This window comes from Coffea arabica, chromosome 11c (assembly GCF_036785885.1).
Source record: "Coffea arabica cultivar ET-39 chromosome 11c, Coffea Arabica ET-39 HiFi, whole genome shotgun sequence".
In the NCBI taxonomy this organism is placed as follows: domain Eukaryota; kingdom Viridiplantae; phylum Streptophyta; class Magnoliopsida; order Gentianales; family Rubiaceae; genus Coffea; species Coffea arabica.
In genome coordinates this window covers 37958105-37985442 of record NC_092330.1, presented here as the reverse complement: position 1 = coordinate 37985442, position 27338 = coordinate 37958105, and the positions used below count along the sequence as shown (strand labels likewise).

The following is a 27338-nucleotide window of genomic DNA, read 5'->3' as shown; positions in this document are numbered from 1 at the left end:
GGAAATCTCATTTACTTAAAATTAATAGTTTGTTTTGAAAGTGACATTTGAAAAATCAAATTCAAATAAAATTAAGAGCTTATACTGAATGTCACTTTGAGTTAAAATTAGGATTTTATACTAAATATGATTTACGAGAAATTGAATTCAGTTAAATTTGAAATTTTGTATTAATTGCATGTTAAAGAATTCAAATTCAATATAAGACAAAAGTTTGTATTGAATGTCAATTTCACACATTCAGTTATAATTAAGTGCTTGTACAAAATGTGACTCAAACTGCGTAATAGCTCAATGCCAATAAAAGATCTATTAATAGTGCTACGTAAAATAATGTTTCAATTTTGTGCTAACATTTGCTCAGCCAACACAATTTTGAATGTCTGACAATGTTCACTATGCTAACTAGCAAGATGTACAAATACATTAGAGGTCGGCTACATCTTGTAGCTAAAATTGTGTGTGATTGTACAACTTCTTGAATATGTCCCTTGTCTGCCTGATAATACCAATCATCATCAATGGTTTATCTTTAAATTAAGGTTTCAGATATTATAGTTTCCATGTTTTGAAAAGTTAAAATCGAGAGGGATGCATCACCAACCTTGATAAAGTTAAAATTCTTTTTGCGTGCAAATTTGGAAATTGTGACCTTTTAAAAGTGCCCAACTTGTATTTCTGCACAATCACGTTTCTTTCTTTGTTTTTTTTTTTTTTTTAAAATGGTATCCCTGACAATTGACTCTATATATCCCTGTAGTCTTTTCAATGATAGTATTTGCTTTCATCTGCCTTTCTTGGTTAATTAACAGAACTAAGAAGAGATGAGTTTAACTGGTAATTAGCAGGTTTCTCAAACCGAGATAAAGTTGAATGGAGATGTGTTTCATGAGATCTTTAGAGACAAACCACATCATATATCCGATATGAGCCCGTCAATTGTTCAAGGTGTTGAATTGCATGATGGTGATTGGGGAACTGTAGGAGCCATGCAAGTGTGGAACTATACCCACGGTAAAAATTTGGATTTAATTTCGTCATTATTTCCATTGGTATTTTCTTCCAAAATTTACTGTATTTTATCTATGTTTTAGTATCAGAAGTGAGGAAATGACTAGGAATGTTGTTATCCCCTTTAAAAGATATGGCCAATTTTTGGCGGAGCTAGGACCTAAAGCCAGTGGGGGTAATATTATACACCTAAGATAATGTCATTATTATGTAAAGAGAAATTTAATTAAAGATAATATTTTTATTGTGAGTTTTTTCTGTTGTGAATTTATTTCTTATTCAAGTCCTTAACAATTTTGTGTTTTAATAGCTTTAAAACATTTGTATTATAGGAAGTACGTCTTAAAAATTGGTTGTTTAAGGAAGATAATTAATGTGAGGAGAATGAAAATTTCTCATAATATAGGGAGACAATGTAGAGGAAAACGTGTACCTTTCACAATTGAGGAGGTGCTTTTATGATAAAAATATAAATATTTTTAATAGTTTCAAAACTATTTTTTTTTTAATTTTGTAAAGTTGAGGGGGGCCAATTATATATCCCCCCTCAGCATAGTGTGGCTTCGCGACTGTAGCTAAGGCAAGGATCAGTACAGTTAGAAAGATGTAGTTATATATTTTACCCATCCAAGAGACAAATTATGTTGTCAGATACTAGTTTTTATCCCAATATTTGTGAATTTGAACCTGACAGCGGTGAAAACTCTAAGAGCTCTTCTTCATTAACCTCTGAGCTGACTCTAGTGGTTATATCATCGTTACTTGTAATCATATGTTAAAAATACCAAACACACGCAAACACACACCCCGGGGTCTTGCTCTCTATATATGCTAATTGATTTATATGTGACTTTATACTCTTTCGCTTCATTTACCGGATTGTTGTTTGTTTTACAGATGGAAAACAGAGATATGCAAAGGAGAGATAATTGCGGAGCTAGATGAGGAAAAGAAGTTAGTACAGTTTTAAGGTAATTGAAGGAGATGTGCTGGAGTTATATAAGACCTCCATCGCAACTGTTCATGTTGATACCTATCAAACATTTGTGAATTGTTTAACCATGATTGTTCATTCTGTATAAACATCGAGCTTCAAAGTTCAGCGTTCCATTTATCGATAATTGTTTTAATGAGTAAAATCCTATAAAACTTTATTTCTCTCTCAATTAGAGCTGAAAGATTTTTTTTTTTTTTTTTTTGCAAATGACAACTGAAATGTATTGCCATTGGAAAAAGTAGTTACATAATTGGAGCAACAGCTCCTATATCATCTTTGGCTAATCCAACTAATCAAAGGACGGAAGGACGCCTTCCACAAAGTTTCACAAGTTTGAAGCTAAAGTTTGCCAACTTGTGAATTACACAATTACCTTCCCTTTTAATAAAGGGAAAGTTAATATTTATAGAAATGCTTCCTAAGGGCGTGTTTAATAAAACTAAAATTTGAAAACTAAAATCTAAACTTTGAAATCTAAATCTATTAAATTACTGAACTGCTAAATACTAAATTTGATAAATTTAAGTATATATCACATTAAATGATAACCCAATAGCTTATTACTTATTTTTTCAGAACAAGTTTTACCCAAAAAATTTAGTGTCATTTAATTAATTCAAAAGTTCTATTTTTTGTTATTAAATGCATCTGAATATATTAAAATCTGAATCTATTAATTTTAAGTGCTGATTTGAGTTGTCAAATAGGGCCTAGGTTTTCAAATAGGGTCAAGTATTATTCCAAGCATTGCATCATCCACAATTACCTACTTAGTATTCCAATCAAATTTGGCACTGTAAAAACTCATTTGAATTTAAGTAACCAACTAATCAAGCCAAATATGAATCATATTTTTTGCTCAGAAAAGTTTCGACTTCAATTGGAATCTAACTCAATTGGTGTAAAACTTAAAATTTACATGTAAAAATTCAAGATACTCAATCTCAGTATGATAAAAGCTTATTTGAGTTCGGTATGGCAAATAAACTAATCAATCAAATTTGAACATTAACATGTTTAGTTTAAGTAGACTCATGTAAACCCCTATTTCATACCCAAAATGATATGTTCCTTCGAATTTCTTTTGTTAACGGCCATACCTCTATGGTCTTAAGATGCTTCATTTGTACTTTACTACTTGTTCAGCATCCACATAAGGAAGTTAAAAAAATTTAGAACAATCCCAGGTAAAGCCCATGAGAGTGAAGGATTTGGACTTTTTGGGAAGGTGCATAATTTCAGGTACATACTGCAATGGCGAATTATAAAACCAAAAGCCCATAATGAATTTTTTTTTTTTTTTGGGGTACTAATCCAGTAGCTGAAGAGAAACTCAGGGGGTGCTTGGTTCAAGTTTAGGAATTGGAATTGTAATTGGAATCATAGACTCTGGTTTTGGAATTAAAACTTTTCATTCCGATATCTTGCTTGGTTCACACATTGGAATTAGCATTATTCCAATTCCTGATGCTTGGTTTGATGAGTGTTTCGGAATTAAATGCAATTAAATTCCAAATTTACCCCTGATATAACAATTCTTCTAAAACAAAAGAATTACACATACGACAAATTAACATTTCATAATTGTAACTACAATAGTTATTAACTTTTTGATAAAACATAAGAAAATCATAAATAATAAAAAAATTAATACCAGAAAATAAATATAGTGGCTGCATTAACAAGGAGTAAATTCCCAAAAAAAGGAGTTTTTAAACAATCACCCAAAAGGTGACGATTTTTTAGTCTCTTCCCAAAGGGTGAAAAATGCATCCAAGGAATGTGTTCTTCCAAATAAAAACGCAACTTTCAAATACGCTATTTTATGTTTTGGAAATTTATTTAAATATGAAAAATTGGTTAAATAGCCCATAAGATACCAGCTCTTTATGGAAAACTGGCAGGTTTTGTACCAGGTTTATGGAAAAAATTGATTAAATAGTGCCCAAAGGAAAACTAGTATGTTTTGTATTTAACATAAATTAAATATGTGAAAGTTAAAAAAACAAAATTGCCCATAAGATACCAGCTCTTTAAAGGAAACTGACAGGTTTTGTAGTATGTTTTGTACCAACTCTTTATGGAAAACATACCAATTCTTTATGGAAAAAATTGATTAAATAGCGCCCAAAGGAAAACTAGTATGTTTTGTATTTAACATAAATTAAATATGTGAAAGTTAAAAAAAAAAAAAGAAATTACTTATAAGATACCAGCTCTTTATAGGAAATTAGCAGGTTTTGTATTTAATACGCTATTTAACCAATTTTTTATATTTAAACAAATTTACGAAAATTAAAATAACGTATTTGAAAGTTGCATTTTTATTTGGAAGAACACATTTCTTGAATGTGTTTTTCACCCTTGGGGAAGAGACTTAAAAATTGCCAGCCTTTAGGAAGTTAGTTTAAAAACTCTTTCTTTTTGGAAATTTACTCCATTAACAAGTCATTTGTGGTTCCTATATTAGATAATGATATGAAATAGATCTCTCCTTACATATATGAACAAAAGAAGGAGACTCAAATCACAAAAGCTAACCATACCAAATACAAGTCAATTGTCTAATCCAGTCGAGAGTGCCATTCAATGTCCACAATCTCCAAAAGACTAATCATATAACCATCTAACAATCACCATAACAAAAAGAAATTGCCATCAAATCATCACTTTCCAGCTAACAATAATTTTACTTCAGCGAGTAGATGGAGGATAAAGGAGGTTAATTACATATTGTCGTTTCATTTCTGCAGGAAGATTGTAGAACACATGAAGCTTGGAAATCTGCTCCGAAAGTATGTCGGCTGCATTCATTACATCTCCACTCGGTAAAGCAAGTTTCATTAACTCAGCAACAACTTGATCTCTTCTATCGGAGACCAGTTGCTCACGTTTATCCTCATTTGACATGGCTGCTGCCATAGTTGTGAAATTAGCTTGAATTCCCTCCACGAAATCTCCAAATTTGCTGGTGAGAAGTTGCAATGATGCATCAAGATCACCCCTTGTTGTTGATGCAGATTTCATTTTTTTTGACACATTTGCAATGGGAGGGGATTGTTTCTTTTGTTTCTTGGAATTTCTTGTACTTGTTGAGCTTGGTTGAGTTGATTGCTCTATGGAATTTACTTCATCTTCTTCTACCTTATCATTATCCGAGTTTGACATAGCATCAAGTCCTTCATGTCCTTCCTCCAAATTTTGGACATCTTCCATATCTTGGACAGCTTGTGCAAAATCTTCAGCAACATTTCCAGTGGCTCTGTCTCTTCCATATACAATTTCAAGATCTCCTAAATAAGGAAATTTAACATCCCAAAGGCCCTTCGCATCCTTATGAGTCTAGAGATAGAATAGAAAGATAAATGATAATCTTAATAAAAGGTTGAAAAAGAACATATCAGAATGTAAAAAGTAATCAATTTCTTACCTTGCACCAATCATCATACCACTGTTTTTCACAAGAAATCTTTTTCTCAGCATCATTCCAACTACAACCACTTTCTTTGCACATTTCAACAATTGCATGGAACCTATTTTTCAGCCACTTAACTTTTGATTCAATATGTGGGCTGACTTGTTTGGTAAAAGTAGGTTGCTTACGCAAGATAATTTTAAGCAATTCGCTCATATAATTATTTTTAAATCCTCCATCTGATTTCCACATTGGATCACAAGCCAACTCTTGCAATGATTCTATGAGCACTTTTACCTCTTCACCAGTCCAAAAACATTTATTTTTCCCTCTTCCACGTACAATTTCATCATTCTCCATCCTATCATTTAGAAGTCAACCCATATATATCAATTAATTTTGATACACAATAGCATATAACTGAAATTTATAATATAACAAAACACATAAAAGAACATACAATTAAAAGTCAATCCAAATTTAAAAGAACATACATCAAGTGTCAATCTAATTCACAAATCCACTACAAGAGTACATCAAATGTCAATCCAAATTTAATGAGTCTAAGAGCTAAACATCCATTCATAGCTAAATACTAAGTCCAGCCCTCCAATTGTCAAACATTTCATGTGCTAAATTATTTCTAAAATTTGTCCATTGATCACTTGGCAAAATAGTGGATATGCACTCTACTTCTTCATCACTGTCTTCATCTTCACTTTCATTTTCTTCACTTTGTAGTAATTCTTGTGGATCAAAAGTCATGAACTTCCTTATCAAGTTGTGCAGCAGACAACATGCCATAATTATTCGCACTTGTGTTTGAATTGGAAAAAATGAAGGGGATGCTAGAATCTTCCACCTTCCTTTTAGCAATCCAAAACATCTTTCTATGATATTTCTAGCTTTAGAATGTTTCATGTTGAAATATTCCTCTGGTCTTTGTGGTCGATAACCATTGAATTCATTAAGGTGATATCTTTGCCCTCGATAAGGGGCAAGAAATCCATCAGCATTACAATATCCAGCATCCACCAAGTAATAACAACCTTCAAAATTCAATCATGTACAAATTAATACTAGACTACCTTATTTTCGAAAAAAAATTGATTGAATGGTATTGAATACTGCAATATATGTTTACCTTGTGGGACTCTAAGACCATTTGGTCTAGAGATAGCATTTCGAAGCACACGACCATCATGTGCCGAACCTTCCCAACCAGGCAAGACATAGATAAATTGCATATTAGGAGAACAAACCCCTAATACATTCGTTGCAATACTTCCTTTTCTCGTTCGGTATCTTGATTTTTGTTCAGTGGGTGGTGTCACATCTATTAATGTCCCATCTAAGGCACCTAAACAATTCTATTTTAACAAAAATAAAAAATATAAATGAGTTAAAATGTCTATATTGGATAGTTTAGATGAAAACATACATTTTATTAAATGATTGTATTTTAATATTTGAATTACCTTAAAACATTTCCATCTCTCATCTGTGCAATCTTCGGTAATAGGCTCAGGCTTCTTAAGTAATATAGTATGCAATTTCAAAACTGCTAGGAGGCAAAGATTAAATTGACGACTCACCGTTTCTCTACTTCTCCAAAATAGACCACAAATTGTTCTACTTTTCTTGTGGTGAGCCAAAACATATACAAACATGGCAACAATTTCTTCTATTGACATGTTTCTTGTAGCTTTCAAACCTCCAGTGTCTCTAATCATTTCACATAATATCCCAAATGTTCGTCTATCCATACGAAGTTCGCTAATACAATAAGCATCACTCTCCCTAGTCAAATTGAATAAGTGTTGCATGCGCTCAGTGACTTTTTCTTCTTTTGATTTTATTTGGCGTCTTCTACTTTTGAGATGTATGAATATTAACTGGTACCACATCATAAACAGTGCAATAACAACCATTATCATTCCTGATAAAATCTGGCTTTGCCCTCGATATTTTTTGCGTCTTCTGTTTTCAATAGGCAAACGTGGCATCTTTGTCTACATAACAATATGACAACCAAACGTAAGTATTCACCAAACTAGATTACGGCATCAAAATCTTCAAATGCATTAAACATCAATTGATCTTATTAAAAGGGCCTAGACATGCATCAAACATCCGAAAACACAATGATGTATAGATATAAATAAGCATAAACAAATGAAATTGATGGTTGAAACTTGAAATCCTAATGTACGAATAACTATGAAACTGAAAGCTATTCAAGCAGACAATTTTACAAACAGGTACAGGGCATGTAGAAACCCACCCAAACTATACCAGTATTCACGGATCAAATAACCAAAAGATCAAGAATTGATTGACCTCCATTGAATGCGTAATCCAAGAAAACACATTAAAACCATAAAAATGACAAATCTAGTGACATTAACATTTATCTCACCAAAAAAAAGAACAAAATAATGTATTTGTTGAAGTAAGTGAATTCAAATACATGTATTACAACCAATTTTGGTCTAGTTAGTTTTATTGTATCAGATTCCCTTCTTTTCTTCTTTATTTTCAGCTACCCAGTGAGTAGCCTGAAAAAACAGAGAAGAAGAAAGAGAAAAGCTTGCATACGAAAAGAAAATTGCAGAGGCAAGGGAGTTTGTAATCCACTAACCTGGGATCAAGGAATTCACCCTAGTAGAAGATTCTTCAACTCTAGAATTCGTTGTCCAAGGAGAGTCGAAAGCCACTGATCTTTATGGTTGTCCAACCGGTGAAGTAGAAGAGGTAGAAAATCTGATGAAGAAGAAGAACAGAAGATGCGGCGTGTAATGAAGAAAAAAAGAGGGTAGGTTCGTCATAAATGTTTTTGCTCGGGAATGAGTTGAGGGTTTTGTCCAAAACCTCCCAATTTACTCAGGAATGGTGAAAGTCCGATTTTTTAGAAATGATTCCAGAAATTGCATTCCAATAGACTTAACCCAAGCAACAAATAAGGGGTTCATTCCATTATTTGATTCCCAAACCCTTTAACCAAGCAGCCCCTCAGTAAGTGAAACCATTTTTTTTTTTTTTAACTCTCAATTCCTCCATTACAATCGTGCATCTAAATCAGACAATGTTAAAACAACATAAAATAAGTTAAACTTAGATACCCGGATGTGTGAAATCGATTCAATATTAAAAGATTGTAACCAAACATATTAGTAACTCATTTCAATTTAACTTTATTTCATGTCTACGTTGGGAATTGTTTTTCTTATCTCGTGAAGAAAAAATAGAATTAGACCAAGAGCATGAGAAGCAGAAGCACATCATAAATTAGGTTGTGGTGCATAATACAGTGCCGTAATGGATACTTCGCCATATAGAACAATGAGTTCTTCGTTACAAAGCTCGTTACAAAAAGAAGTCAGGTTTTCCGTGAAAAATATTTTCCTCTTATGTTTCGTTTTTTGTAAGAATAAAGTTTGGATAGTTTCGACTCCGATCATTATCGAAAGTTAGAATATGCTCTTGAAACTATAAATCAGTTACACGGTACTTAGATATTACTCACCAATTTGGCCCTTACATCAGAAGTAGGATCCAAATACCTTATATACATATAGTGCTATTATATGTTCTTCATGGCTAGCTAACTGACCCTGCATTAACATACAATTCAAATGCACCAAAGTAAAAAGCAAAAATCCGACAGATAAAAGTAGAAAACTTCAAATTCTTGTACTACATATTTCACGAGTAGTCTTCACTCATAGATTGGCGTTTTTCTTTTACTGTATACTGTGTAGAAAATTTTTATCATGTTACAAAAATGACGGAAAAATTTACTATCAATCGACGGTCCTCGTAATCAATTGATAGGATTGTACTATCAAATCTTGAAATGTTGCTATCTATTGATGTTTCGGTAGCTGTAGCAATTACCAGTCATATCTAATCTTGCCTACGTGGACCAAATCTATACTTTTGTTTTTGTTTGATTTATCCTCCCTGAATTAATAGTTCCAACCTTCTTTTTGTTTTTTGGGATAGTTCCTACAACGAATTGTATGCTTCAACAACAATGGGCTCGAAAGTCAGTCGAAAGTCACTGTTTGGAGATTTGATGAAGGCATTATTCGAAATATTATTTGAAATAATTGTTATAGTACATTTTATGATATAATCATGACACAATTTGACAGTTCAACTAGGGATGTAATCGAGTGCCATACTCGATCTCGACTCTCGAGCGAGTAGTATTATTGGAACTCGAACTCGAGTTCGAAACTTGCTCGTAGAACTCGAGCTCGACTCGCATGGGTTCAAGTCAATTTGAGCCTTATCGAGCTACAAAATTTCATTTTCTTGATAATTTTTTAGTGAAAAGACATTATTGCTCTTTTAAAATTTTTATACGACTTGAAACATTTCGTAAATTCAATAACTATTTTGGATATAAGAGTAATTTTATAATAATAATATATTAAAGAATTAAAATTAAAAAACTCGATAAGACTCGACTAGCTCTCGAGCGTTGCTTCTGAATACTCGAACTCGACTCGTTTGCTTTATAGAGGCGCTCGAATTAGACTCGAACTCGGTCAACCCGAGTTCAAGTCAAATTTTTGACCGAGCTGCTCGCGAGTTGGTTCGATTACACCCCTAGGTTCAACTAGACAACTTGGTGAACTAGCTACCTAATCGGGCTAGGTAAGTAGTTAGATCAATTAAGAGAGGAGCACATTAACTAGTCAATGGTTTATCAATTCAATTCGTAAAATCTCAAAAAATTGGCGGTTCAACAACTTGTTAAATGATTATATTATTTTTAATAATCCAAATACATTATTTTATTATATAATACAACCATCGAGTCAATCAGTGAATCCTGGGTTGAACCAATATCCCATTGAACTAGTTACTGAATTGGGTTGATATATGGGCTGAATTTAATAACAATGTATGTAAAGTTTGTGAAATAAAGAAAAAATTCGAAAGATAAAAATAAAATGAAAAAATGTGCTTCTGATACAAGTATAATTTTTTTTTTTCAAGTAATAATATATCCAAACATGAGTGAGTTGTTTTTTCTATTATGACTAGTGACAATAAAGGAAACCACCAATTGTGCCAAAAAAATACGCACCACAGGCTGTAGCTAACCTCACAATTGCAAATTGTTGGATATCATAATAACATGGAGATAGATATAGATAGCTAGAAAATACGTTCATTTAGCATTTATTTTTTGGGTTCGTCTATTTAGCGCCTTAAGTGCAACAGATAAGAAGTTGGTGTGGCATTATTCTTTGTCCAAAAGGATAAAAACTTTTATTGTGAAAGTGTTACAATTCAAGAGATGAATGATAATTTCAAAGTTTAGTAGTAGACCAACTTCTCCTTTTTTTTTTTTTGTGCTTATCTAAATCTTATTATTTTACCGTCTTCAAGCACGAAGTAATAATATAGAGTCAATTTCTCTGCCGTCGCATCCAATGAAAGGATATGATGAATATTTATTTGACGTCAAGCTCAATAAAAATGCCATGATACGTGTGATAAGAGTTGTTGTCAAGAAAATATATAAAAAAGGAAGCCCAAAGCCAGTAAAAGAGGGGAAAAATGACATTGTGAATATATCAAATAAAATTGCGGGCCATGGATTTTTTTTTTTGTCTATACAATGTTTAGTCAAATGGGCACGAAATAAGTTGAGTGATAATTTTGGTATGATCGATTCATAAATTTCTGCTGGCAGATTGTCTGCTGAATTATTGGCGGACATCGATTGTGATGGCTTGGAAAACTTTGTTTCCTCTAATTCAATAAATTAGTTATATGTTGATTTATTTGATCGATTCATAGCATTCTTTATCAGTTACCTTTTGATTCAAAGGTCAGTCCACTGTTTGGAGTACTTATTCATAAGAATGTGATTAAATAAGTTTGCAGAGTAAATTGAAGAGACAGATATTGAGAATCAGGGCCTGACAGATATTATTACACTATGAGGTCTCATTTCGATTTAGTCTTGCATTTATTTATTTTTTTTGAATAATTGAATTTGAATTCATATATTCATTCTTAAGATCCTTGCCCTGCTGTGCCGATTAGCAGAAGTATTGGTATATCATGAAATTTTTCCTTGTCTTGCCCCTCTCTTACCTAGTTTTATTTTTTCCTTGGACAATCAGCACAAATACATAAGTCATTTTCTATCAGGTGTCATGCATTAGGAAAAGAGTTTTGTTCCTTGAAAGTCATTTTTTTTAATTTATTTATGTGTCTTGATTTTGGTCTCCTACACAAAAAATATATATATATTTTTTTTCATTTTTTAAACTTGTGCAGGCATGTATCAACAAATTGTAATTGGAATATATATATATATATATATATATATCACAGATTTTCAGCCAACCCATTGCCATGTATACTAGCCACAAATGTATGCCTAGCAACTACCATTTAATTGTTTGGGTACATTAATTAATTTGAAGGGCAGACATATAAAGCTGTTGGATCTTATCAATTAAATAAGAGCCCATGTATTGTTCATCTTGGTGATCATGACTAGTCAATGGCAATAAGACTGTACTCTCCTATCTTGGAGATGATCCTTCCAAAGAGTGGCCATATCATCGAGGCACCTTAGTGTTTATCGCTACAAACTTATAAAAATTATTTGTGATTTGTATATGTAAATTCTGTAATCAATTGGAAAGCAGAAAATTCAATTGACAGTGAATTGAGTGGATAATTATATCCTAATGCACAGTAACTTCTACGAGAATATTATACTCATAAACAGTTTAAGAATAATTAATAACTCGTAATCTATCATATTCGAGGGGCGATTATATTGTGGCCCAGAAAGATCTGAGGATGGTGGACACATTGTTACTTTATTTGCTTAATTATGAGTTTACTGATAATATTTGCTTAATGGAATTCTGCATTTACAAGTTATGTATTGTCAATCATGCATCTCTGAATATTTTGCACCCCTTGCTGAATATTACAAGGTTTAATATTCATTTTTGGCAAATCTTCTAACTTGTCTTTCTTCCTGCTGTCTCTAGATAAAGACTCATGACTGTTATAGATAAACAATAAGGTGTTGGGGAGTGTAGAGATGTAATGCATCACTGATTCACAAGCTCAACTCTATCATGGGAAGAATGAGCTCCAAACAAATTACTTCCATGGAATGACATTTTATATTTTTTTAATTTTTTTTTATCTGGGGAGGGGTGAGAATTAAGACGTGAGGGAGAGATGGGAGATCTTAATTTAAGATTTCTAATTTCTAGAGTTTTAATCTTAATCATTAGGCAAAAAGCCTCCTTGGCTTCTAAATATTTTACTTATTTAACTTTTACTTAATTTATTGGACAAAATACACTTTATTTCCCTCTGATTTAGCAAATTTTCACATAACCTCCCTATAGTTTCAAAAGTTATATATAATCCCCTTATAGTTTTGATTAAAGTATCAAAATAACAAAAATAATCATTTGTAATGGAACCCATGAAAATGCCAAAATTACCTTTATTAAAAAAAATGGTTGAAGTTACCAAAATATATAAACATAATATGCATGACACTCTAACCCTATGTGGTTTTATATTTTACCATATAATTCCCTTATGGTTTACTATTTTATCATATAACCCTTTTATGGTTTTCAAAATATATATATAATCCCCTCATAGTTAATAAATAATTTTTAACTTTACATAGGAATACTTTTGACATTTTAATTGGTTCCATTATGGAATGCAAATTCCGTCATCTTGATACTTTAATTTAAAGTATAAAGGGATTATGTATAACTTTTGAAACTATATTGGGGTTATGTAAAAAATCGCTAAACCATAAGGGTGTAAAATATATTTTGCCCTAATTTATTTTTTTGTAAGTGCTTTATTTGTTTCGATCACTTGTATTTTTTTGTTCATAATTTCTTGAACCCTGTATTATACATTAAAAAGTCCCTATACTAGATTAACAGTTTAAGTATGACCAAAGAATTTTAGTAAGATTGCAGATCTATTTCTTCGAAACAAAAAGTTACCTTGTTTGATCATAAAAATCGTTTACAAATTGAATCGAGCGTCACCAAAGTTGAAAATAATTCATGAAAGTGTGTAAATGGCAATTTTAGTTCCCATACCATATACACATAACCTAAATGAAGTACTTATGAAAGATATATTTGCTACAATTAAACATATGAACTGTATATCCTGTCCAAATTTCATAGGCTAGGATTTACTGCTCGCCTATTCAAAGCCTCTATACTTTATGGAAAATTCTTGAACGATCCACGATTTATGAGCTTATTTACAAACCATGTTGCCATGTAAGTAGTCACAATTGGTGATATGGATCTTTGATGGCTGCACTGCTAATCTAAGTATTTTCCATACTCCATGGGCAGCTCTAAGACTTCCGAACTGGGGATGGCAAAAGGGCTTTTGCTCTTTTTTTTTTTCTCTTTAGAACTTTTTGTTCTCCCAAGCAAGAAGAAGAATCCTTTGTATGTTTTACTTGGATTAAAGCGAAAAATCTACATCACTAACAGTACGGATTGCAAAACTTCTTGTATAGAATCAAATAGCCCCCAGACTAATTCTATAACAATATCCATATAAATTTTATATTCTAAAATAGTCAGAGTATCTAATAAATGATAGTACATTGCACTAGTGCATGATCTATGAAGTAAGATAGTGCGAAAGCGACATGTAAACAAACGAAAAGAAAACAGCATTTTTTCTCATTGATATAAATTCATGTTCAATTATTCATGCCTAAACCATTTTTAACCCCTTGCTTTCATCAGTCTTCGTTTCTTGGTTAATAGATCTCTGAAGAAATGAGTCTAACTGGTAAACTGGTTTTCCAAATCGAAATTAAGTCCAATGGAGATATGTTTCATGAGCTCTTCAAAAACAAACCACATGAAATGTCCTCCATAAGCCCTGATATCGTTCATGGTTGTGAGCTGCATCATGGTGATTGGGGAACAGTAGGATCTATCATCTTCTGGACATATACTCACGGTAAGTTTCTGATTCTTTCCATTTTTTCCATCGATTTACTTTTACCATTTTAATACTTTTTTTTTTTTTGGGGGTTTTCCTTCCAAAGTTCAAATCTGTCAATCTTTCTTGTTATATCTGCTACATGCAAGTCGTGAAGAGCATTAAATTGCTTTATAAGTTGGTCAAGCATTCTTAAATACTCAACAAGTCTACGTTGCTTAAAGTTGCGCTGGCGAGACTTTGGCCGTTTAAAATTATGCCTTTCGGCTTCAAAATCCAGTACCTAATCTATTGGTTAATTAATTCCACTGTTCACGTCTTTTCAGATGGACAAAAGAAGGTGGCGAAGGAGATAATTGAGTCTATAGACAAGGAAAAGAAGTCGGTCACATTTAAGGTGATTGAAGGAGACCTGTTGAAGTTGTACAAGAGCTTCATCATTACTGTTCAGGTTGAAAATCATGGTCAAAACAACTTGGTTATATGGACCCTCCAGTACGAGAAATTGAATCACAGCGTCCCTGATCCAACAACTATAGCAGACCTTGCCACCAAACTCACTAAGGATATTGAGACTCACCATCTCAAATGAAGGGCCTATGATTTCCGAATCATGATCATATGAAGCATAAATTTGATTACAAGTTGCTATATTTGTAAGCGTATGTTGTGAAGGATGTGAACTTGATGAAAAAGATTGTGGCATGTCCAATGTGAAAGACTCAAGTAATTGTGTGTTTTCTTGTTGTACTGTTTTGGTATGTTAGTAATTCTGTAACCAGCCTATCATCTGTTATAAGAATCTTTGTGCAACATAAATAAAACGAGGGCTTTATAATTTATGCCTAAGTGTTGTTATGGTATTTTTACATGCATAAAACCGATTTCATTACTTACATAAAATCCTCATCCTGGAGGTTTTAGCTTCGATGGTATTTTTTTCATGAAATGTAGTGACATTGACATTTAACTCTTAATTTCCAACACCATGCAAGCTTCTTATTCATGGACAAAGTTCACGAAAATGCAGGGATAGTAAAAGATGGAGTGCCTAGTGTTGTTGGCACGACTCCGTGAAAATAATGGAGAATGCCGATCATGTGTTAAGATTACACTGTACTATAAACATTAAACTAATTATTTTGTTATTCAGACAGTTATAGTTACATTGGTTCCAAATTATACACATGGAGTTAATTAAGTAAAATTACTAGGTACTGATTCAAAGAATTCACTCTTTCTGGCTTTGTATAGAATATGGGATTGTAAAAATGATTCAAGTCCAAAATTAACATACTTTGGAACTTATCTGGGTAAGACTAGTAGCTCAAATGTCAAATTATCTATGTAAAAAAAAATTATTAATATTAACCCAATACATCTATGAAAAGTCCAATAAGCCTTCTATTTTGTTATTCCTTTTCTTATTGTTCTTATATTAGTATTATTTGTTTACTTTTTTCATAATGCAAGATTTGTCTTTCCCTCTATTTTTTTTTTGCTTTTTTTTTATATGTATCTTTTCATATCTTTGATTTCATTGTGCTAGATCTAAGTTGAATAAAAATAAGAAATGGAATAATACAGGGAGATTTTGTTGCCTCTCTCTAAAATATAAATTTACTTGCTTTCGTGGGGAAGAGGGAAAAAAAAGAAAAAGAGAACAAAAATCATTTTATTAGCGCTGATGATATTTTACTCCAACTAGAATAAAGTACAACTTTTGAGGATAATTTATATCCCAGAAACAAAACAAAATAAAATAAAAGTGCAATTGCAATGCATGCCAAGAAAATAAAGTACTTTAGTTGTAGTGCTCGTAATTGGTTGATGGATTGGTAAATCATGCACCACCAAATGATATCCAATGTTGTTAAACTCGGACCCGATAGCGACTCGGCTAAACTATTTGATCAGAGGTGGTCAACTGGTTAGATCAATTGAACCGTTCTAAAAAATTTGCTGATATCAGCATGATGTTATAATTATTTTATATTTTTATAAGTTTCAGAAATATTGAAATTAAGTTCTTGGTTATATTTCGTCAATCATGAAAAATGTTCCAAAAATATTAGACATGCAATCAAATATACACCTAATAATTATATATAAAAATGTAAATTCTTGGTTAAAATATGTCCATTCTCCAAAACTACTTGAAAAACTAAATTAAAACAAATTAATGCAAATTGGAATCACAATGCTAAATTAATGAGATCATAGGAATGAATACATCTTGATTTAAAAATCATTTAAGAAAGCGAGTGATTTTGATATTTACACTAAATGGGTGACTTTTTTTATTTCTATTAATAAATGAAAATATTACAATTTAGGTAACTCAATTATGTTTAGGGAAAAGAAAAAAGAAAAGTTTAAGAACCGGATCAACCAGTCGAATTAGGTCACTGGTTTAACCGATTTTTTGTGGTTTCGATAGGTTTTTATCAAATCAGTTTTATATTACAAACCAATTTGAAAAAAAAAATCAATTCACAGTCGGACCAATCGAACCGACAAATCCGGTCCGGATCTAACTTTGATGTTACCAAAAAAAAATATATTTCCACTTTATGGGATCCCAATCAATGCCCAAGTATTACCATTCTTTGTTGAGTATTTTTGGAGTTAACTCATTAATGGGGTTAACTCCAAAAATACCCCCATTGAATGGTAACTCATTAATTCGTGAGCAGGATCGAGCTTGATTATATGTATATTTTTTTATTATTTTTATTTTAATAATAAAATTATATATAAATATTTCTAATATTTTATTATTTATTAAAAATTATTATTTTATTCATTTTTAAAAAATAAAATTATTTTTTATTTTTTAAGCTCGAACTCAAACTCAAGTTGAAGTTTCATAAAATTATGTTGAGCCTTGGCTCGATTAGGCCGAAACTTGATTCGGTTCGACTCGTTTGCATTCCTAATGATGTCTATGCAATATGTTATGAGAAATAGATAAATGTAATGCGCAAAACACATTTTGTCAGTTACATTTTTTGTTATTGAAATTTTTGCAACAAAATCTTTACCGTGAATACCCTAGTTGAGACTTTTTGGTCTTTAGATAAGGCACACAACCCAATCCATTAAAAAATTAGGGGATGTTCAGTAAATGGGTTTCAACACAAGTTTCAAATTCAATTACACCCATATATGATGTTTGTTTGAGGCTAATGGGAATGATAGGCCTCTTCTATGGGTTTTGTGATTAATCACCTTCACTAGGAAATCATCTTAATTACCCATCTTATTCTCCTTAAATATAAAAATTGGAAAACAAAATGCCATTTTAATTATTTATCTTTTTCTCTTTAAATGTAAAAATAAGAAAAAAAATGCCATCGTTTCTACTGGTTCCAACAAATGGAAAAAAAAAAAAGAAATAATATAAATTATAAATTATAAAATCCATTTTACATTAATAAATATACTATGGGTTTTCATCAAAATCTATTATCATTGATCACCCTATGATACAGATAATGACAGTGACTGTGAAATTCAAACCAAATGGCTCCTTAAACCAATTCAAGCTTTAACTCAAACGAGACAAACACAGCTGGCCCTTAGTACACTATGACGTTTTGGCGTTTAAGTAATGCAGACAACTCAACTATAAAAGGCCCTTCAGTCTTTAGCTTTCCCTCACCCCTCTTCCTTCAGTAGTCATATTTTCTTGGCTTAAAAAAGCTAGAAGAAATGAGTCTTACTGGTAAGCTCGTTAACCAAATCGAGATAAAATCCGATGGAGATGTGTTTCATGAAATTTTTAGGCACAGACCACACCATGTATCTGCGATGAGCCCTACTCATATTCAAGGTTGTGATCTGCATGATGGTAATTGGGGAACCGTCGGATCTGTCATCTTCTGGAATTATACTCACGGTATCTGAATTTCCTCCTGATTTTCCTTCTTTTCGTTGTTCCTTTCAAATATTTCCATCTTTTCTTGTTTATGATTCTGCATGCATGTATAATGCTTAGATCTATTTGAGCAAAGTTTTCAACTCACAAATGATCTTGGTGCCTGGTTGTTCAACACCTTCGTCCCTCTTGTAATTTCTTAAATTTCATCCTCACCTGCTAAAAAAATTGAAAGATAAAATTGAAAGGTTCAAGTAAAGGTCAAATGTTAACAATCTTTGCATGGTTGCGAGGCCACTAGGAAAATTTATTTTTCTTGGCCTTAATAATTACTGAATTTTGTTTTTTTTACCTTTAGAGTTTCACACTCTTCTCGTTCAATTCTTCAATTTTTTTAGATGGAAAAAAGAAAGTGGCCAAAGAGGTTATCCAGGCCATAGATGAGGCAAAGAGGTCAATCACATTCAAGGTGATTGAAGGAGATGTGCTGGAGTTATACAAGACCTTCATCATAACAGTTCATGTTGATGCCCATGGCAAAAGCAACTTGGTTACATGGACCTTCGAGTATGAGAAAAAGAATCCCAATATCCCAGATCCAAATACTCTGATGGACTTTTGCCTTCATGTCACTAAGGATATTGAGACTCACCATCTCAAATGAAGGGGTGCTAAATTGTCATCATAGATGGCACGAACATGTGTGTTTGGAAGTTCCAAGATCTCCAGTTAGTGTATTGAATAAATGTAAGCTCGACGAAGGTTGTACCATGTGCAAACCTGAAATAGATTGTGTGCTTGCTCCTATGAGTTATGATAATATCATATGTTAATGGTGTGGTCCAATAATCGATCGATGTAATTATTATCAGCTGTTTAATGAATTTCTACGTATTGAAAACTTTATGTCTCGATTCCTCTCTCAGAGGCCAGTTTAATACTGCAATATTTTTTTGGTTGAACTCATTTTCCTAGTGTAAAGATTTGGATTAGGGCAACATTGAAGTGACCAGAAAGTCCAACTCGGGAGTTGGCGCATATTGGCTTGAGTTCCTCGATCTAATCAAGACGAAGCTGAATCAAATTACTTTGAACATCTTTTTTGGGAGTGCACCAAAGTCATTGAATCATAAATGTTTTATAGGAAGCTAAAGTTTGCCCTAAAGTCCTGTAACTGATACAACACATGCTACCATGAATTGTTGACACATGACAAATGATTTCTATATTGAAGTTATGATGAGGCTATGTAGATGAATAAACATGGTTCTTTTTTTTTTTTTTACCTTAAACAGGGAAATTTTCATAGAACTTCTAGGAAACTAATATTTTTGATACCTCCATTTTACCCTCAAGATCAACTTATTTTAATTACTAGTTGGCTTAGTCTCTGTCAAATATTTGGCATTAGGGGAATCATAGAACTTAGCATATGCATCCTTAAGATTTATCATTTTTTTCTTTTCACACAAAAGAAGATATTATTATCCTTCATTCAGAACATGTAGAGAGCTACAAGATAGTCATTAACGATTTGTCCTTTTATCCTGTACCAAAAAAAAAAAGAAAAGGCAATTAATACGATAAATAGCACATCATGTCTATTATCGCACTAACTAATTTTATGGTATTATTTTAGGCACACTCGTGAAATTGACCCACAAATGGTAGTTTTATTACATTTTACGAAGTTGTAAGGAAATTTTTATTGCTGTGTTTGAGGAGTTATATTTACTAGAAAGCCATGTAAAAGGATCACACACTGTCTCTGCTGTTAATTTCGTTGTAATTCTGCAGAGCTTGACAAAGAGACCAATATTTCTTTTTCATCAACTCCGTTGGTTCATCAAACTCCACAGGTTTCCCTATTATGTTGTCAAGAAATTTTTAGCATAATGATTATGCTCAAAAGACTAGTTCAGCGTAAAGCATATGATAGAGAAATATGCAAGTGCTTTTCTAATCTAATTTACGTTATAAGGACTATGATTAAAATTTGGGATTAATTTTTATACACAATTAGTGTAAAGTTTTTTTTCCCTTTTTACACAAGTAGGTTTAGATGAATGCTACGTCATCACTATTCAAACTTTAAATTCACGTTTTGTCTATGTATCATATATCTGTACCTCTTAATGTAAAAAAAAAAAAAAACACTTTACGCTAATGGTGTATAAAACACTAATTCTTAAAATTATACAATAACATAGTAAAAGTGCAATGTTGTGACTGAGCTACGGAATCTCTTTATCTCTGTGGTTTTAGATGGTACATTCTGCAGTATTTTCCTTTTTTTATTGTTAGCTCAGTTTGTATGACTATCTATAGTGGATAAATTAAATTAAATTTCTATTAGAATTGTAGAAGAAAAGCAAAATTTGTCTCCTAGCAAGAAGATGAATTAAAAGTTTAACCAGTTGATGTTGCCAGTCTGAGAATATTAAATGGTTTGGTTACAACTTGCACAACTTTAGTGATGTGTTACATTAATAATTTGTCAATTTGATTTATCACTAAGAACCCTAGGGATTGAGACGCTACAACATTGATTGGACAAAAAAAAAAGAAAAGGAAACTGTCGGTCTAATTGGATCCATATCCTCATAGACTAATCCAAATGCACGTCACGGATGAATTTGTATATGCAAGTAATTTTTAAACAAAAATTTGCAATAGCAATCGTGATATGATATATACACATAAAAAAAAATCAAGATATGATATATACACAAAAAAAAAAAAAAATCAAGTGATACATTATTTGTCTCCTGTCATATCAAATTGATTTGAGTGGATATCTGTAAACTCAAATTGATTAAGCCATGAATCATGTGTAGAGTGGGTGTCAAAACTACCCCTCCAAGCCATGGAAATTAACACAACATGGTACGGACTATTTTCTTTCCATTTATTTGGTAGGGACCTCAATTAGCCTGCAGATTTACGTAAAATCCATTGAAAACCAACCAAAGAATGCATCCTTTATTTAAAAAAAAAAAAAAAATCTTTTGTAATTAATAATTTTTTTTATAATAAACAATTTAGATGAGTTTGACTTTGATTGCAACCACAACCACGGATCAGGAATCACCACATGCCGTGAATAGTGATCAAAGCCAAGCCCACGTAATCTTTTGGACTTCCATGTTATCCAACTATCAACATCGATTCCTCCGAACCGACAAAATCTCATACCGTGACCCAAGTAGGACTTGGTGGACATATCTCTAGGTTTAGATGAGGACAAGTCTATTAATAGAAAGATAGGAAAATACTCTTATATTGAAAATTGATATTGGCACATTTCATTTAACCTCTCAAATTATCAATGTCTATTTCTACTGGCCAAGAAAAATCTGTGTCACCCAAGTAGGACTTGGTGGACATATCTCTAGGTTTAGATAGGGACAAGTTTATTAGCAGAATGATAGGAAAATATTCTGGTATTGAAAATTGATATTCGCACTCCTCATTTAACCTTTTTTGCACTTCAATTTACTCGTTAAGAGTATAGTCTCTAAACAGTACTAGAGACTAATTTGAAAGTGCAGATATCACTTCTCCTAATATTTCAAGTAACATAAGTTTTTAATGCCTCATCTATGCTCATGTTCCATTTTCTGACGTAGCGCGAGTGGAAAATGCTAAAATACAGCCCACGAATGCTTTATCGAAGTTTTTTTCTTTTTTTTTTGGGTACCAAATTTTATCATAACCCTTGTGCCCTTATAAAGTTTACGAATTACAGCATCTCAATTAAATGCAGTCCACCACTCTGCCCATCTTTTGATCTTCTGACAATTAAAATCACTTCTGAGAATATAAGTTATGAATTACAGATGGCTTCTTTGGCCCCCCGGACTAAATCGGATTCTTTTTTTCTTTCTTTTTTTTCGTCGGTTAAAGGATATGGTTATTGAATCCTAACTTATCTTCATTCCATGAAAGAAGGTTGATGTGCGGAAAACGGGGTGCGGTGAGGGGCGTTGGTTGGTGTTTGGTATTTATTGCTAAATTGTCTTCATTCTATAAGAATTAAAGAAATAAAAATGGTTGAGGTGTTGAGCGGTGACCAACAGCATCATCCAATTTACAATGATATTTACAATGATTGGACTGCATGAGCTCAACTTGATGTTACATTTATTTTTAATAAATAAAAAAACAGCATCATTTCATTAAATCTGCGTTAATGACAGAAATTATATCAATTATACAAATCTAGAAAGTCAATAGCATATAACGTTGAAATTCTAAAAAAAATTAAAAGATAAAATATTCATGATCTTAAGATCATCCGTGTATGCTTCCAACTATACTACTAATTGCTTCCTTTTAAATCTGCTAATGAACTTATTTAAATTCATATGTTAAAGTGAGATTTGATAGGGTAGATCTAAGAAATCTTAGATCTGACAATCAAATCTAAAAAAAAAAACTTATATCTAATATAAGAGGTAGACTAACCACAAAATCTCTCACCAGAAATTTTTAGGAGAGAAAAAACTCTCACTAAAAATCTCTAGGAGAGAAGAAACTCCCCCTAAACAACCTCTCCATAGGAGGAAATTTGATGTTACATGTTTGATTTCAAGACATTGAAGTCAATATTGATTTCAAGATATTGATCTTTCACCCACCGGTCCCTCAGATCCACATAAAACTAGGATTTTTTCAAATAACCCGAACTCCTATTAATTTTGTCCTGCTATAAATTTTTTTTTTTTTTTTTGGTAAAGAAAAGTTCAGAAAGATGGTATGGTTACCTGGTTCCAGAATCACAGAAAACATTAAAGTCTTAAGAATGCTAAAACTTGGCGACCAATTAATTTTTGCCCAGGACACTCAGTTAGCTTGCAGATTTATGAAAAATGCATTGAAAACCAACCAAAGTTGCATCTTTTTAATTGAAAAGAATATCTTCTGGGCTTAATGGTATCAATATTTGATTTCTTCTGGCCAAGAAAATCTCAGACGGTGACCCAACTAGGACCACCCCCAAATATATATATAAAAAAATCTTGACAACCTTCATTGCTAGACAAATCTCCAAACAGGGACACGTCTATTAGCAGAAAAAGTGGGAAATACTCCAATATTTAACATGACATAAATTTTAAATGCCTCATCTATATTTATGTTCCATTTTGTGATGTAGCGCAATTGTATTCTAAAGCCAGTCAATGCTTTATCGAAGTTTGTTAGCACACAAAAAATCGCATGCACAGCGGAAGCAATTTTGACACATATAAAAATATGTGGGAAAAGCAGGAGAACAAATACTCAATAATTTATTTAATTCAAAATCCAACAATAATAAATATCATGTCGTAGCTTTTCGCTCACAAATCTCAACTATGAGATTTTCTCTTAAACCTACTCTTAAAACTTAACTCAACTCTTCAAATAATAACCTACTAAACTGTTAGTATTTATAGACTCCAAAATTTCCTAAAACAAATACAGTTGTAAACCAAAACTTGCTTGGAAACTGATTGAAATTTCCTAATATAATATGGAAACTAGACAAACAAGACACCAAAAAGAATTAGGAGAATAATATGCTAAAATAGCTTGGTTTAATTTCCTACATTGCCTCCCTTAAATCAAGCTCTTAATGTTGTCATCTCCAATGCCATCATGAACTTGAATCTCCATGAAAAACTCCGTCACTGTATAGATGATATGGAACTCCAACTTGCAATTGATGTCCAATTTCATCTTCAGGTGCAGTAGTGGATGAAACTTGTACTTCTCAAACAGTTTCTTCATTTGATCACACTTATCAAAAAATTCAATCATACTCACCCATACTACATTAGATACTCCATAATTTAATTCATTCATGTCACCAAGAAAATCCCCCAAAATCAGAAAATCATAGTTGCTGCTACCAATTTTTATACACAATTAGTGTAAAGTTTTTTTTTCTTTTACACAAGTAGGTTTATTTTAGATGAATGCCACTTCATCACTATTCAAACTTTAAATTCACGTTTTGTCTATGTATCATATATCTGTACCTCTTAATGTAAAAAAAAAAAACTTTACGCTAATGGTGTATAAAACACTAATTCTTAAAATTATACAATAACATGGTAAAAGTGCAATGTTGTGACTGAGCTGCGGAATCTCTTTATCTCTGTGGTTTTAGATGGTACATTCTGCAGTATTTTCCTTTTTTTATTGTTAGCTCAGTTTGTATGACTATCTATAGTGGATAAATTAAATTAAATTTCTATTAGAATTGTAGAAGAAAAGCAAAATTTGTCTCCTAGCAAGAAGATGAATTAAAAGTTTAACCAGTTGATGTTGCCAGTCTGAGAATATTAAATGGTTTGGTTACAACTTGCACAACTTTAGTGATGTGTTACATTAATAATTTGTCAATTTGATTTATCACTAAGAACCCTAGGGATTGAGACGCTACAACATTGATTGGACAAAAAAAAAAGAAAAGGAAACTGTCGGTCTAATTGGATCCATATCCTCATAGACTAATCCAAATGCACGTCACGGATGAATTTGTATATGCAAGTAATTTTTAAACAAAAATTTGCAATAGCATCGTGATATGACATATACACATAAAAAAATCAAGATATGATATATACACAAAAAAAAAATCAAGTGATACATCATTTGTCTCCTATCTAGGGATGGCAATGGGGGCGGGTGCCCACCCCGCGGGGTAGAAATGGGGTGGGGGCGGGGTGGGGGCGAAATATTTACCCCCGCCTTAAAACGGGGCGTGGGATGGGGGCAACGTACACCCGCCCCGTCCCCCGCATAAAATATATATATATATATATATATATATATATATATATATATATATATATATATATATATATATATATATATATATATAAGATGTTTGTCTAAAAGCCTCAATGAAAATGTAAATACGAGAGTCTAATGGAACAAGAATTCTTTCCATGACCTATGATATCGTTTATAAGCAGTTTCAACAACCATGGGTTTGTTTTTCCCTTCATTTTGCTGATTTTTTTTTTTATGTTTTCCATTGATCTTTGCCTTTTGTTATTTCTGGATTTTAACTGTTCTTGGTATTTTTGGTTAGTGTTTGGGAATTCTTCCTCTCTCCTGTTAGTTCTCAAAAATGCTTGGATATATGAGAAGAGTTTTACTTTTTGTAAATTGATTTCTTTACTCACGGGGGACCGCGGGGGAAACGGGGTGAGGGATGGGGGCAAGGGACAGGGGATGGGGCGGGGGACGGGGGACGGGGGGAGTTATTTGACAACGGGGTTGCCAGCCCTACTCCTGTCATATCAAATTGATTTGAGTGGATATCTGTAAACTCAAATTAATTAAGCCATGAATCATGTGTAGAGTGGGTGTCAAAACTACCCCTCCAAGCCATGGAAATTAACATAACATGGTACGGACTATTTTCTTTCCATTTATTTGGTAGGGACCTCAATTAGCCTGCAGATTTACGTAAAATCCATTGAAAACCAACCAAAGAATGCATCCTTTATTAAAAAAAAAAAAAATCTTTTGTAATTAATAATTTTTTTATAATAAACAATTTAGATGGGTTTGACTTTGATTGCGACCACGGATCATGAATCACCACATGCCGTAAATAGTGATCAGAGCCAAGCCCAGCTAATCTTTTGGACTTAATGTTATCAAACTATCAACATCGATATCTGCTAACCGAGAAAATCTCAGACTCTGACCTAAGACAGACTTGGTGGACATATCTCTAGGTTTAGATAAGGACAAGTCTATTAGTAGAAAGATAGGAAAATACCCTTATATTGGAAATTGATATTCACACTTTTCATTTAACCTCTCAAATTATCAATGTCTATTTCTACTAGCCAAGAAAAATCTGTGTCACCCAAGTAGGACTTGGTGAACATTTCTCTAGGTTTAGATAGGGACAAGTTTATTAGCAGAATGATAGGAAAATCTATATCTATATGTATTGCAGAGTGGATTTTTAGGAGAGAGACTCTCAATAGCTTCCAACTTCTTATTCTTTTTTCTAAATTTTTGTATTTATTTTAATACATAAAAAATAGTGGGTTATGACTAACCTTATCACCAGTCAAATTTAAAATTTCAAACTTTCCCGCTATCTACTTTATAAACCGTTTATAGTTTGTTATTTATACTTTAAATCTTTTTTTCTCCTTAATTAAAGACAAATGTTCATTCGTATGCTATTTTAATACAATTTTACATTTTTATAATTAAGAAATATTTATCACTAAACTAATCCTATAGCCACTCTTACAAATGACCTTTACAAATTACAATCACGTTTCAAAAAAATCACAAATGTGCAACTAAATGTAAAGTTAAGACCCTAAAAAAAATCGCAAGAATGGAACAATTGTTTTTTTTTCCCTTTAGGATGGCCGGACATCCATGTGCAGCGACCAAAAAATTTTCCCTTTCTTAATGAACGTAAGATGGCTAATTTATTTATTTTTTATAACTGAATAGGGCTGTTTCAAATCCAAAAGAAAAAAGAAGGAAACAAACCCAGGTTCCTCCATTGTTGTGATTTTTTTCACCATTATTCTAAGAAATTTGCTAAATTGAGTTCTTTAGGGCAAAGAATGAGATGTGTGACTATTCCCTTTTTTTATTTGCATGACCAGCCTATTGTTGACAAAAGTTTAAATTTTTAAAAAAATATACAAAAATTAGGGGAGATAATATTAGGAGTTTATAGTAAATTTACCACACTTCTAGTGTGATTTTCACCTGTCCAATACCATGAAAGAATAGAATAAGCCATTATCAATTATTACACGCTAAGTAGAATTTAGGAGCATACAACATGATCAAGAAACAACAGAACCAATTAGGACTAGATTTTGACCCCAAAAAAAATTAGGACTAGATGCCACTGGCACGTTGCCGTAACTTGTAGTGCCAATTAGGACTATTTAGCAATTTTTTTTTCAAGGAATTAGGACACTGTAAAACTTATTTAGGCAAATTTTACCTCATCGGTGATTTGAGTATACTATCAAGTTATTCAG

The 27338-nt window shown here is 32.2% G+C and overlaps 2 protein-coding genes and 1 long non-coding RNA gene across 5 annotated transcripts; 2 read left to right on the top strand and 1 right to left on the bottom strand.

Annotated features, from left to right (window-relative positions):
• Positions 1-226: 226 nt before the first annotated feature.
• On the top strand, positions 227-5151 carry LOC140016692 (uncharacterized). 2 transcript variants are annotated; one of them, XR_011822891.1, is made up of 3 exons: positions 693-1014; positions 1909-1982; positions 4762-5151. It is a non-coding gene; the product is annotated as an uncharacterized lncRNA (long non-coding RNA). The 2 variants fall into 2 exon arrangements; XR_011822890.1 differs by lacking the exon at positions 4762-5151 and having other exon boundaries at positions 227-1014; positions 1909-2177.
• Positions 5152-5319: 168 nt separating this feature from the next.
• LOC113716182 (protein ALP1-like) lies at positions 5320-8406 on the bottom strand. Of its 2 annotated transcripts, none has more exons than XM_072070283.1 (3): positions 6902-8406; positions 6568-6793; positions 5320-5350 (listed from the first exon to the last, which is right to left on the bottom strand). In XM_072070283.1, the coding sequence occupies exons 1-3, from the start codon at positions 7427-7429 to the stop codon at positions 5343-5345; spliced, it is 762 nt and encodes a 253-aa protein (XP_071926384.1). In that variant the 5' UTR covers positions 7430-8406; the 3' UTR covers positions 5320-5342. The 2 variants fall into 2 exon arrangements, with proteins under 2 accessions (XP_071926384.1, XP_027096275.2); XM_027240474.2 differs by lacking the exon at positions 5320-5350 and adding an exon at positions 5881-6472.
• Positions 8407-14245: 5839 nt separating this feature from the next.
• LOC113716835 (MLP-like protein 34) lies at positions 14246-19210 on the top strand. Its single transcript, XM_027241325.2, has 4 exons — positions 14246-14447; positions 14756-15018; positions 18111-18330; positions 18708-19210. Exons 1-4 carry the CDS (start codon positions 14261-14263, stop codon positions 18971-18973), a joined length of 936 nt encoding a protein of 311 aa, XP_027097126.2. The 5' UTR covers positions 14246-14260; the 3' UTR covers positions 18974-19210.
• Positions 19211-27338: the final 8128 nt, after the last annotated feature.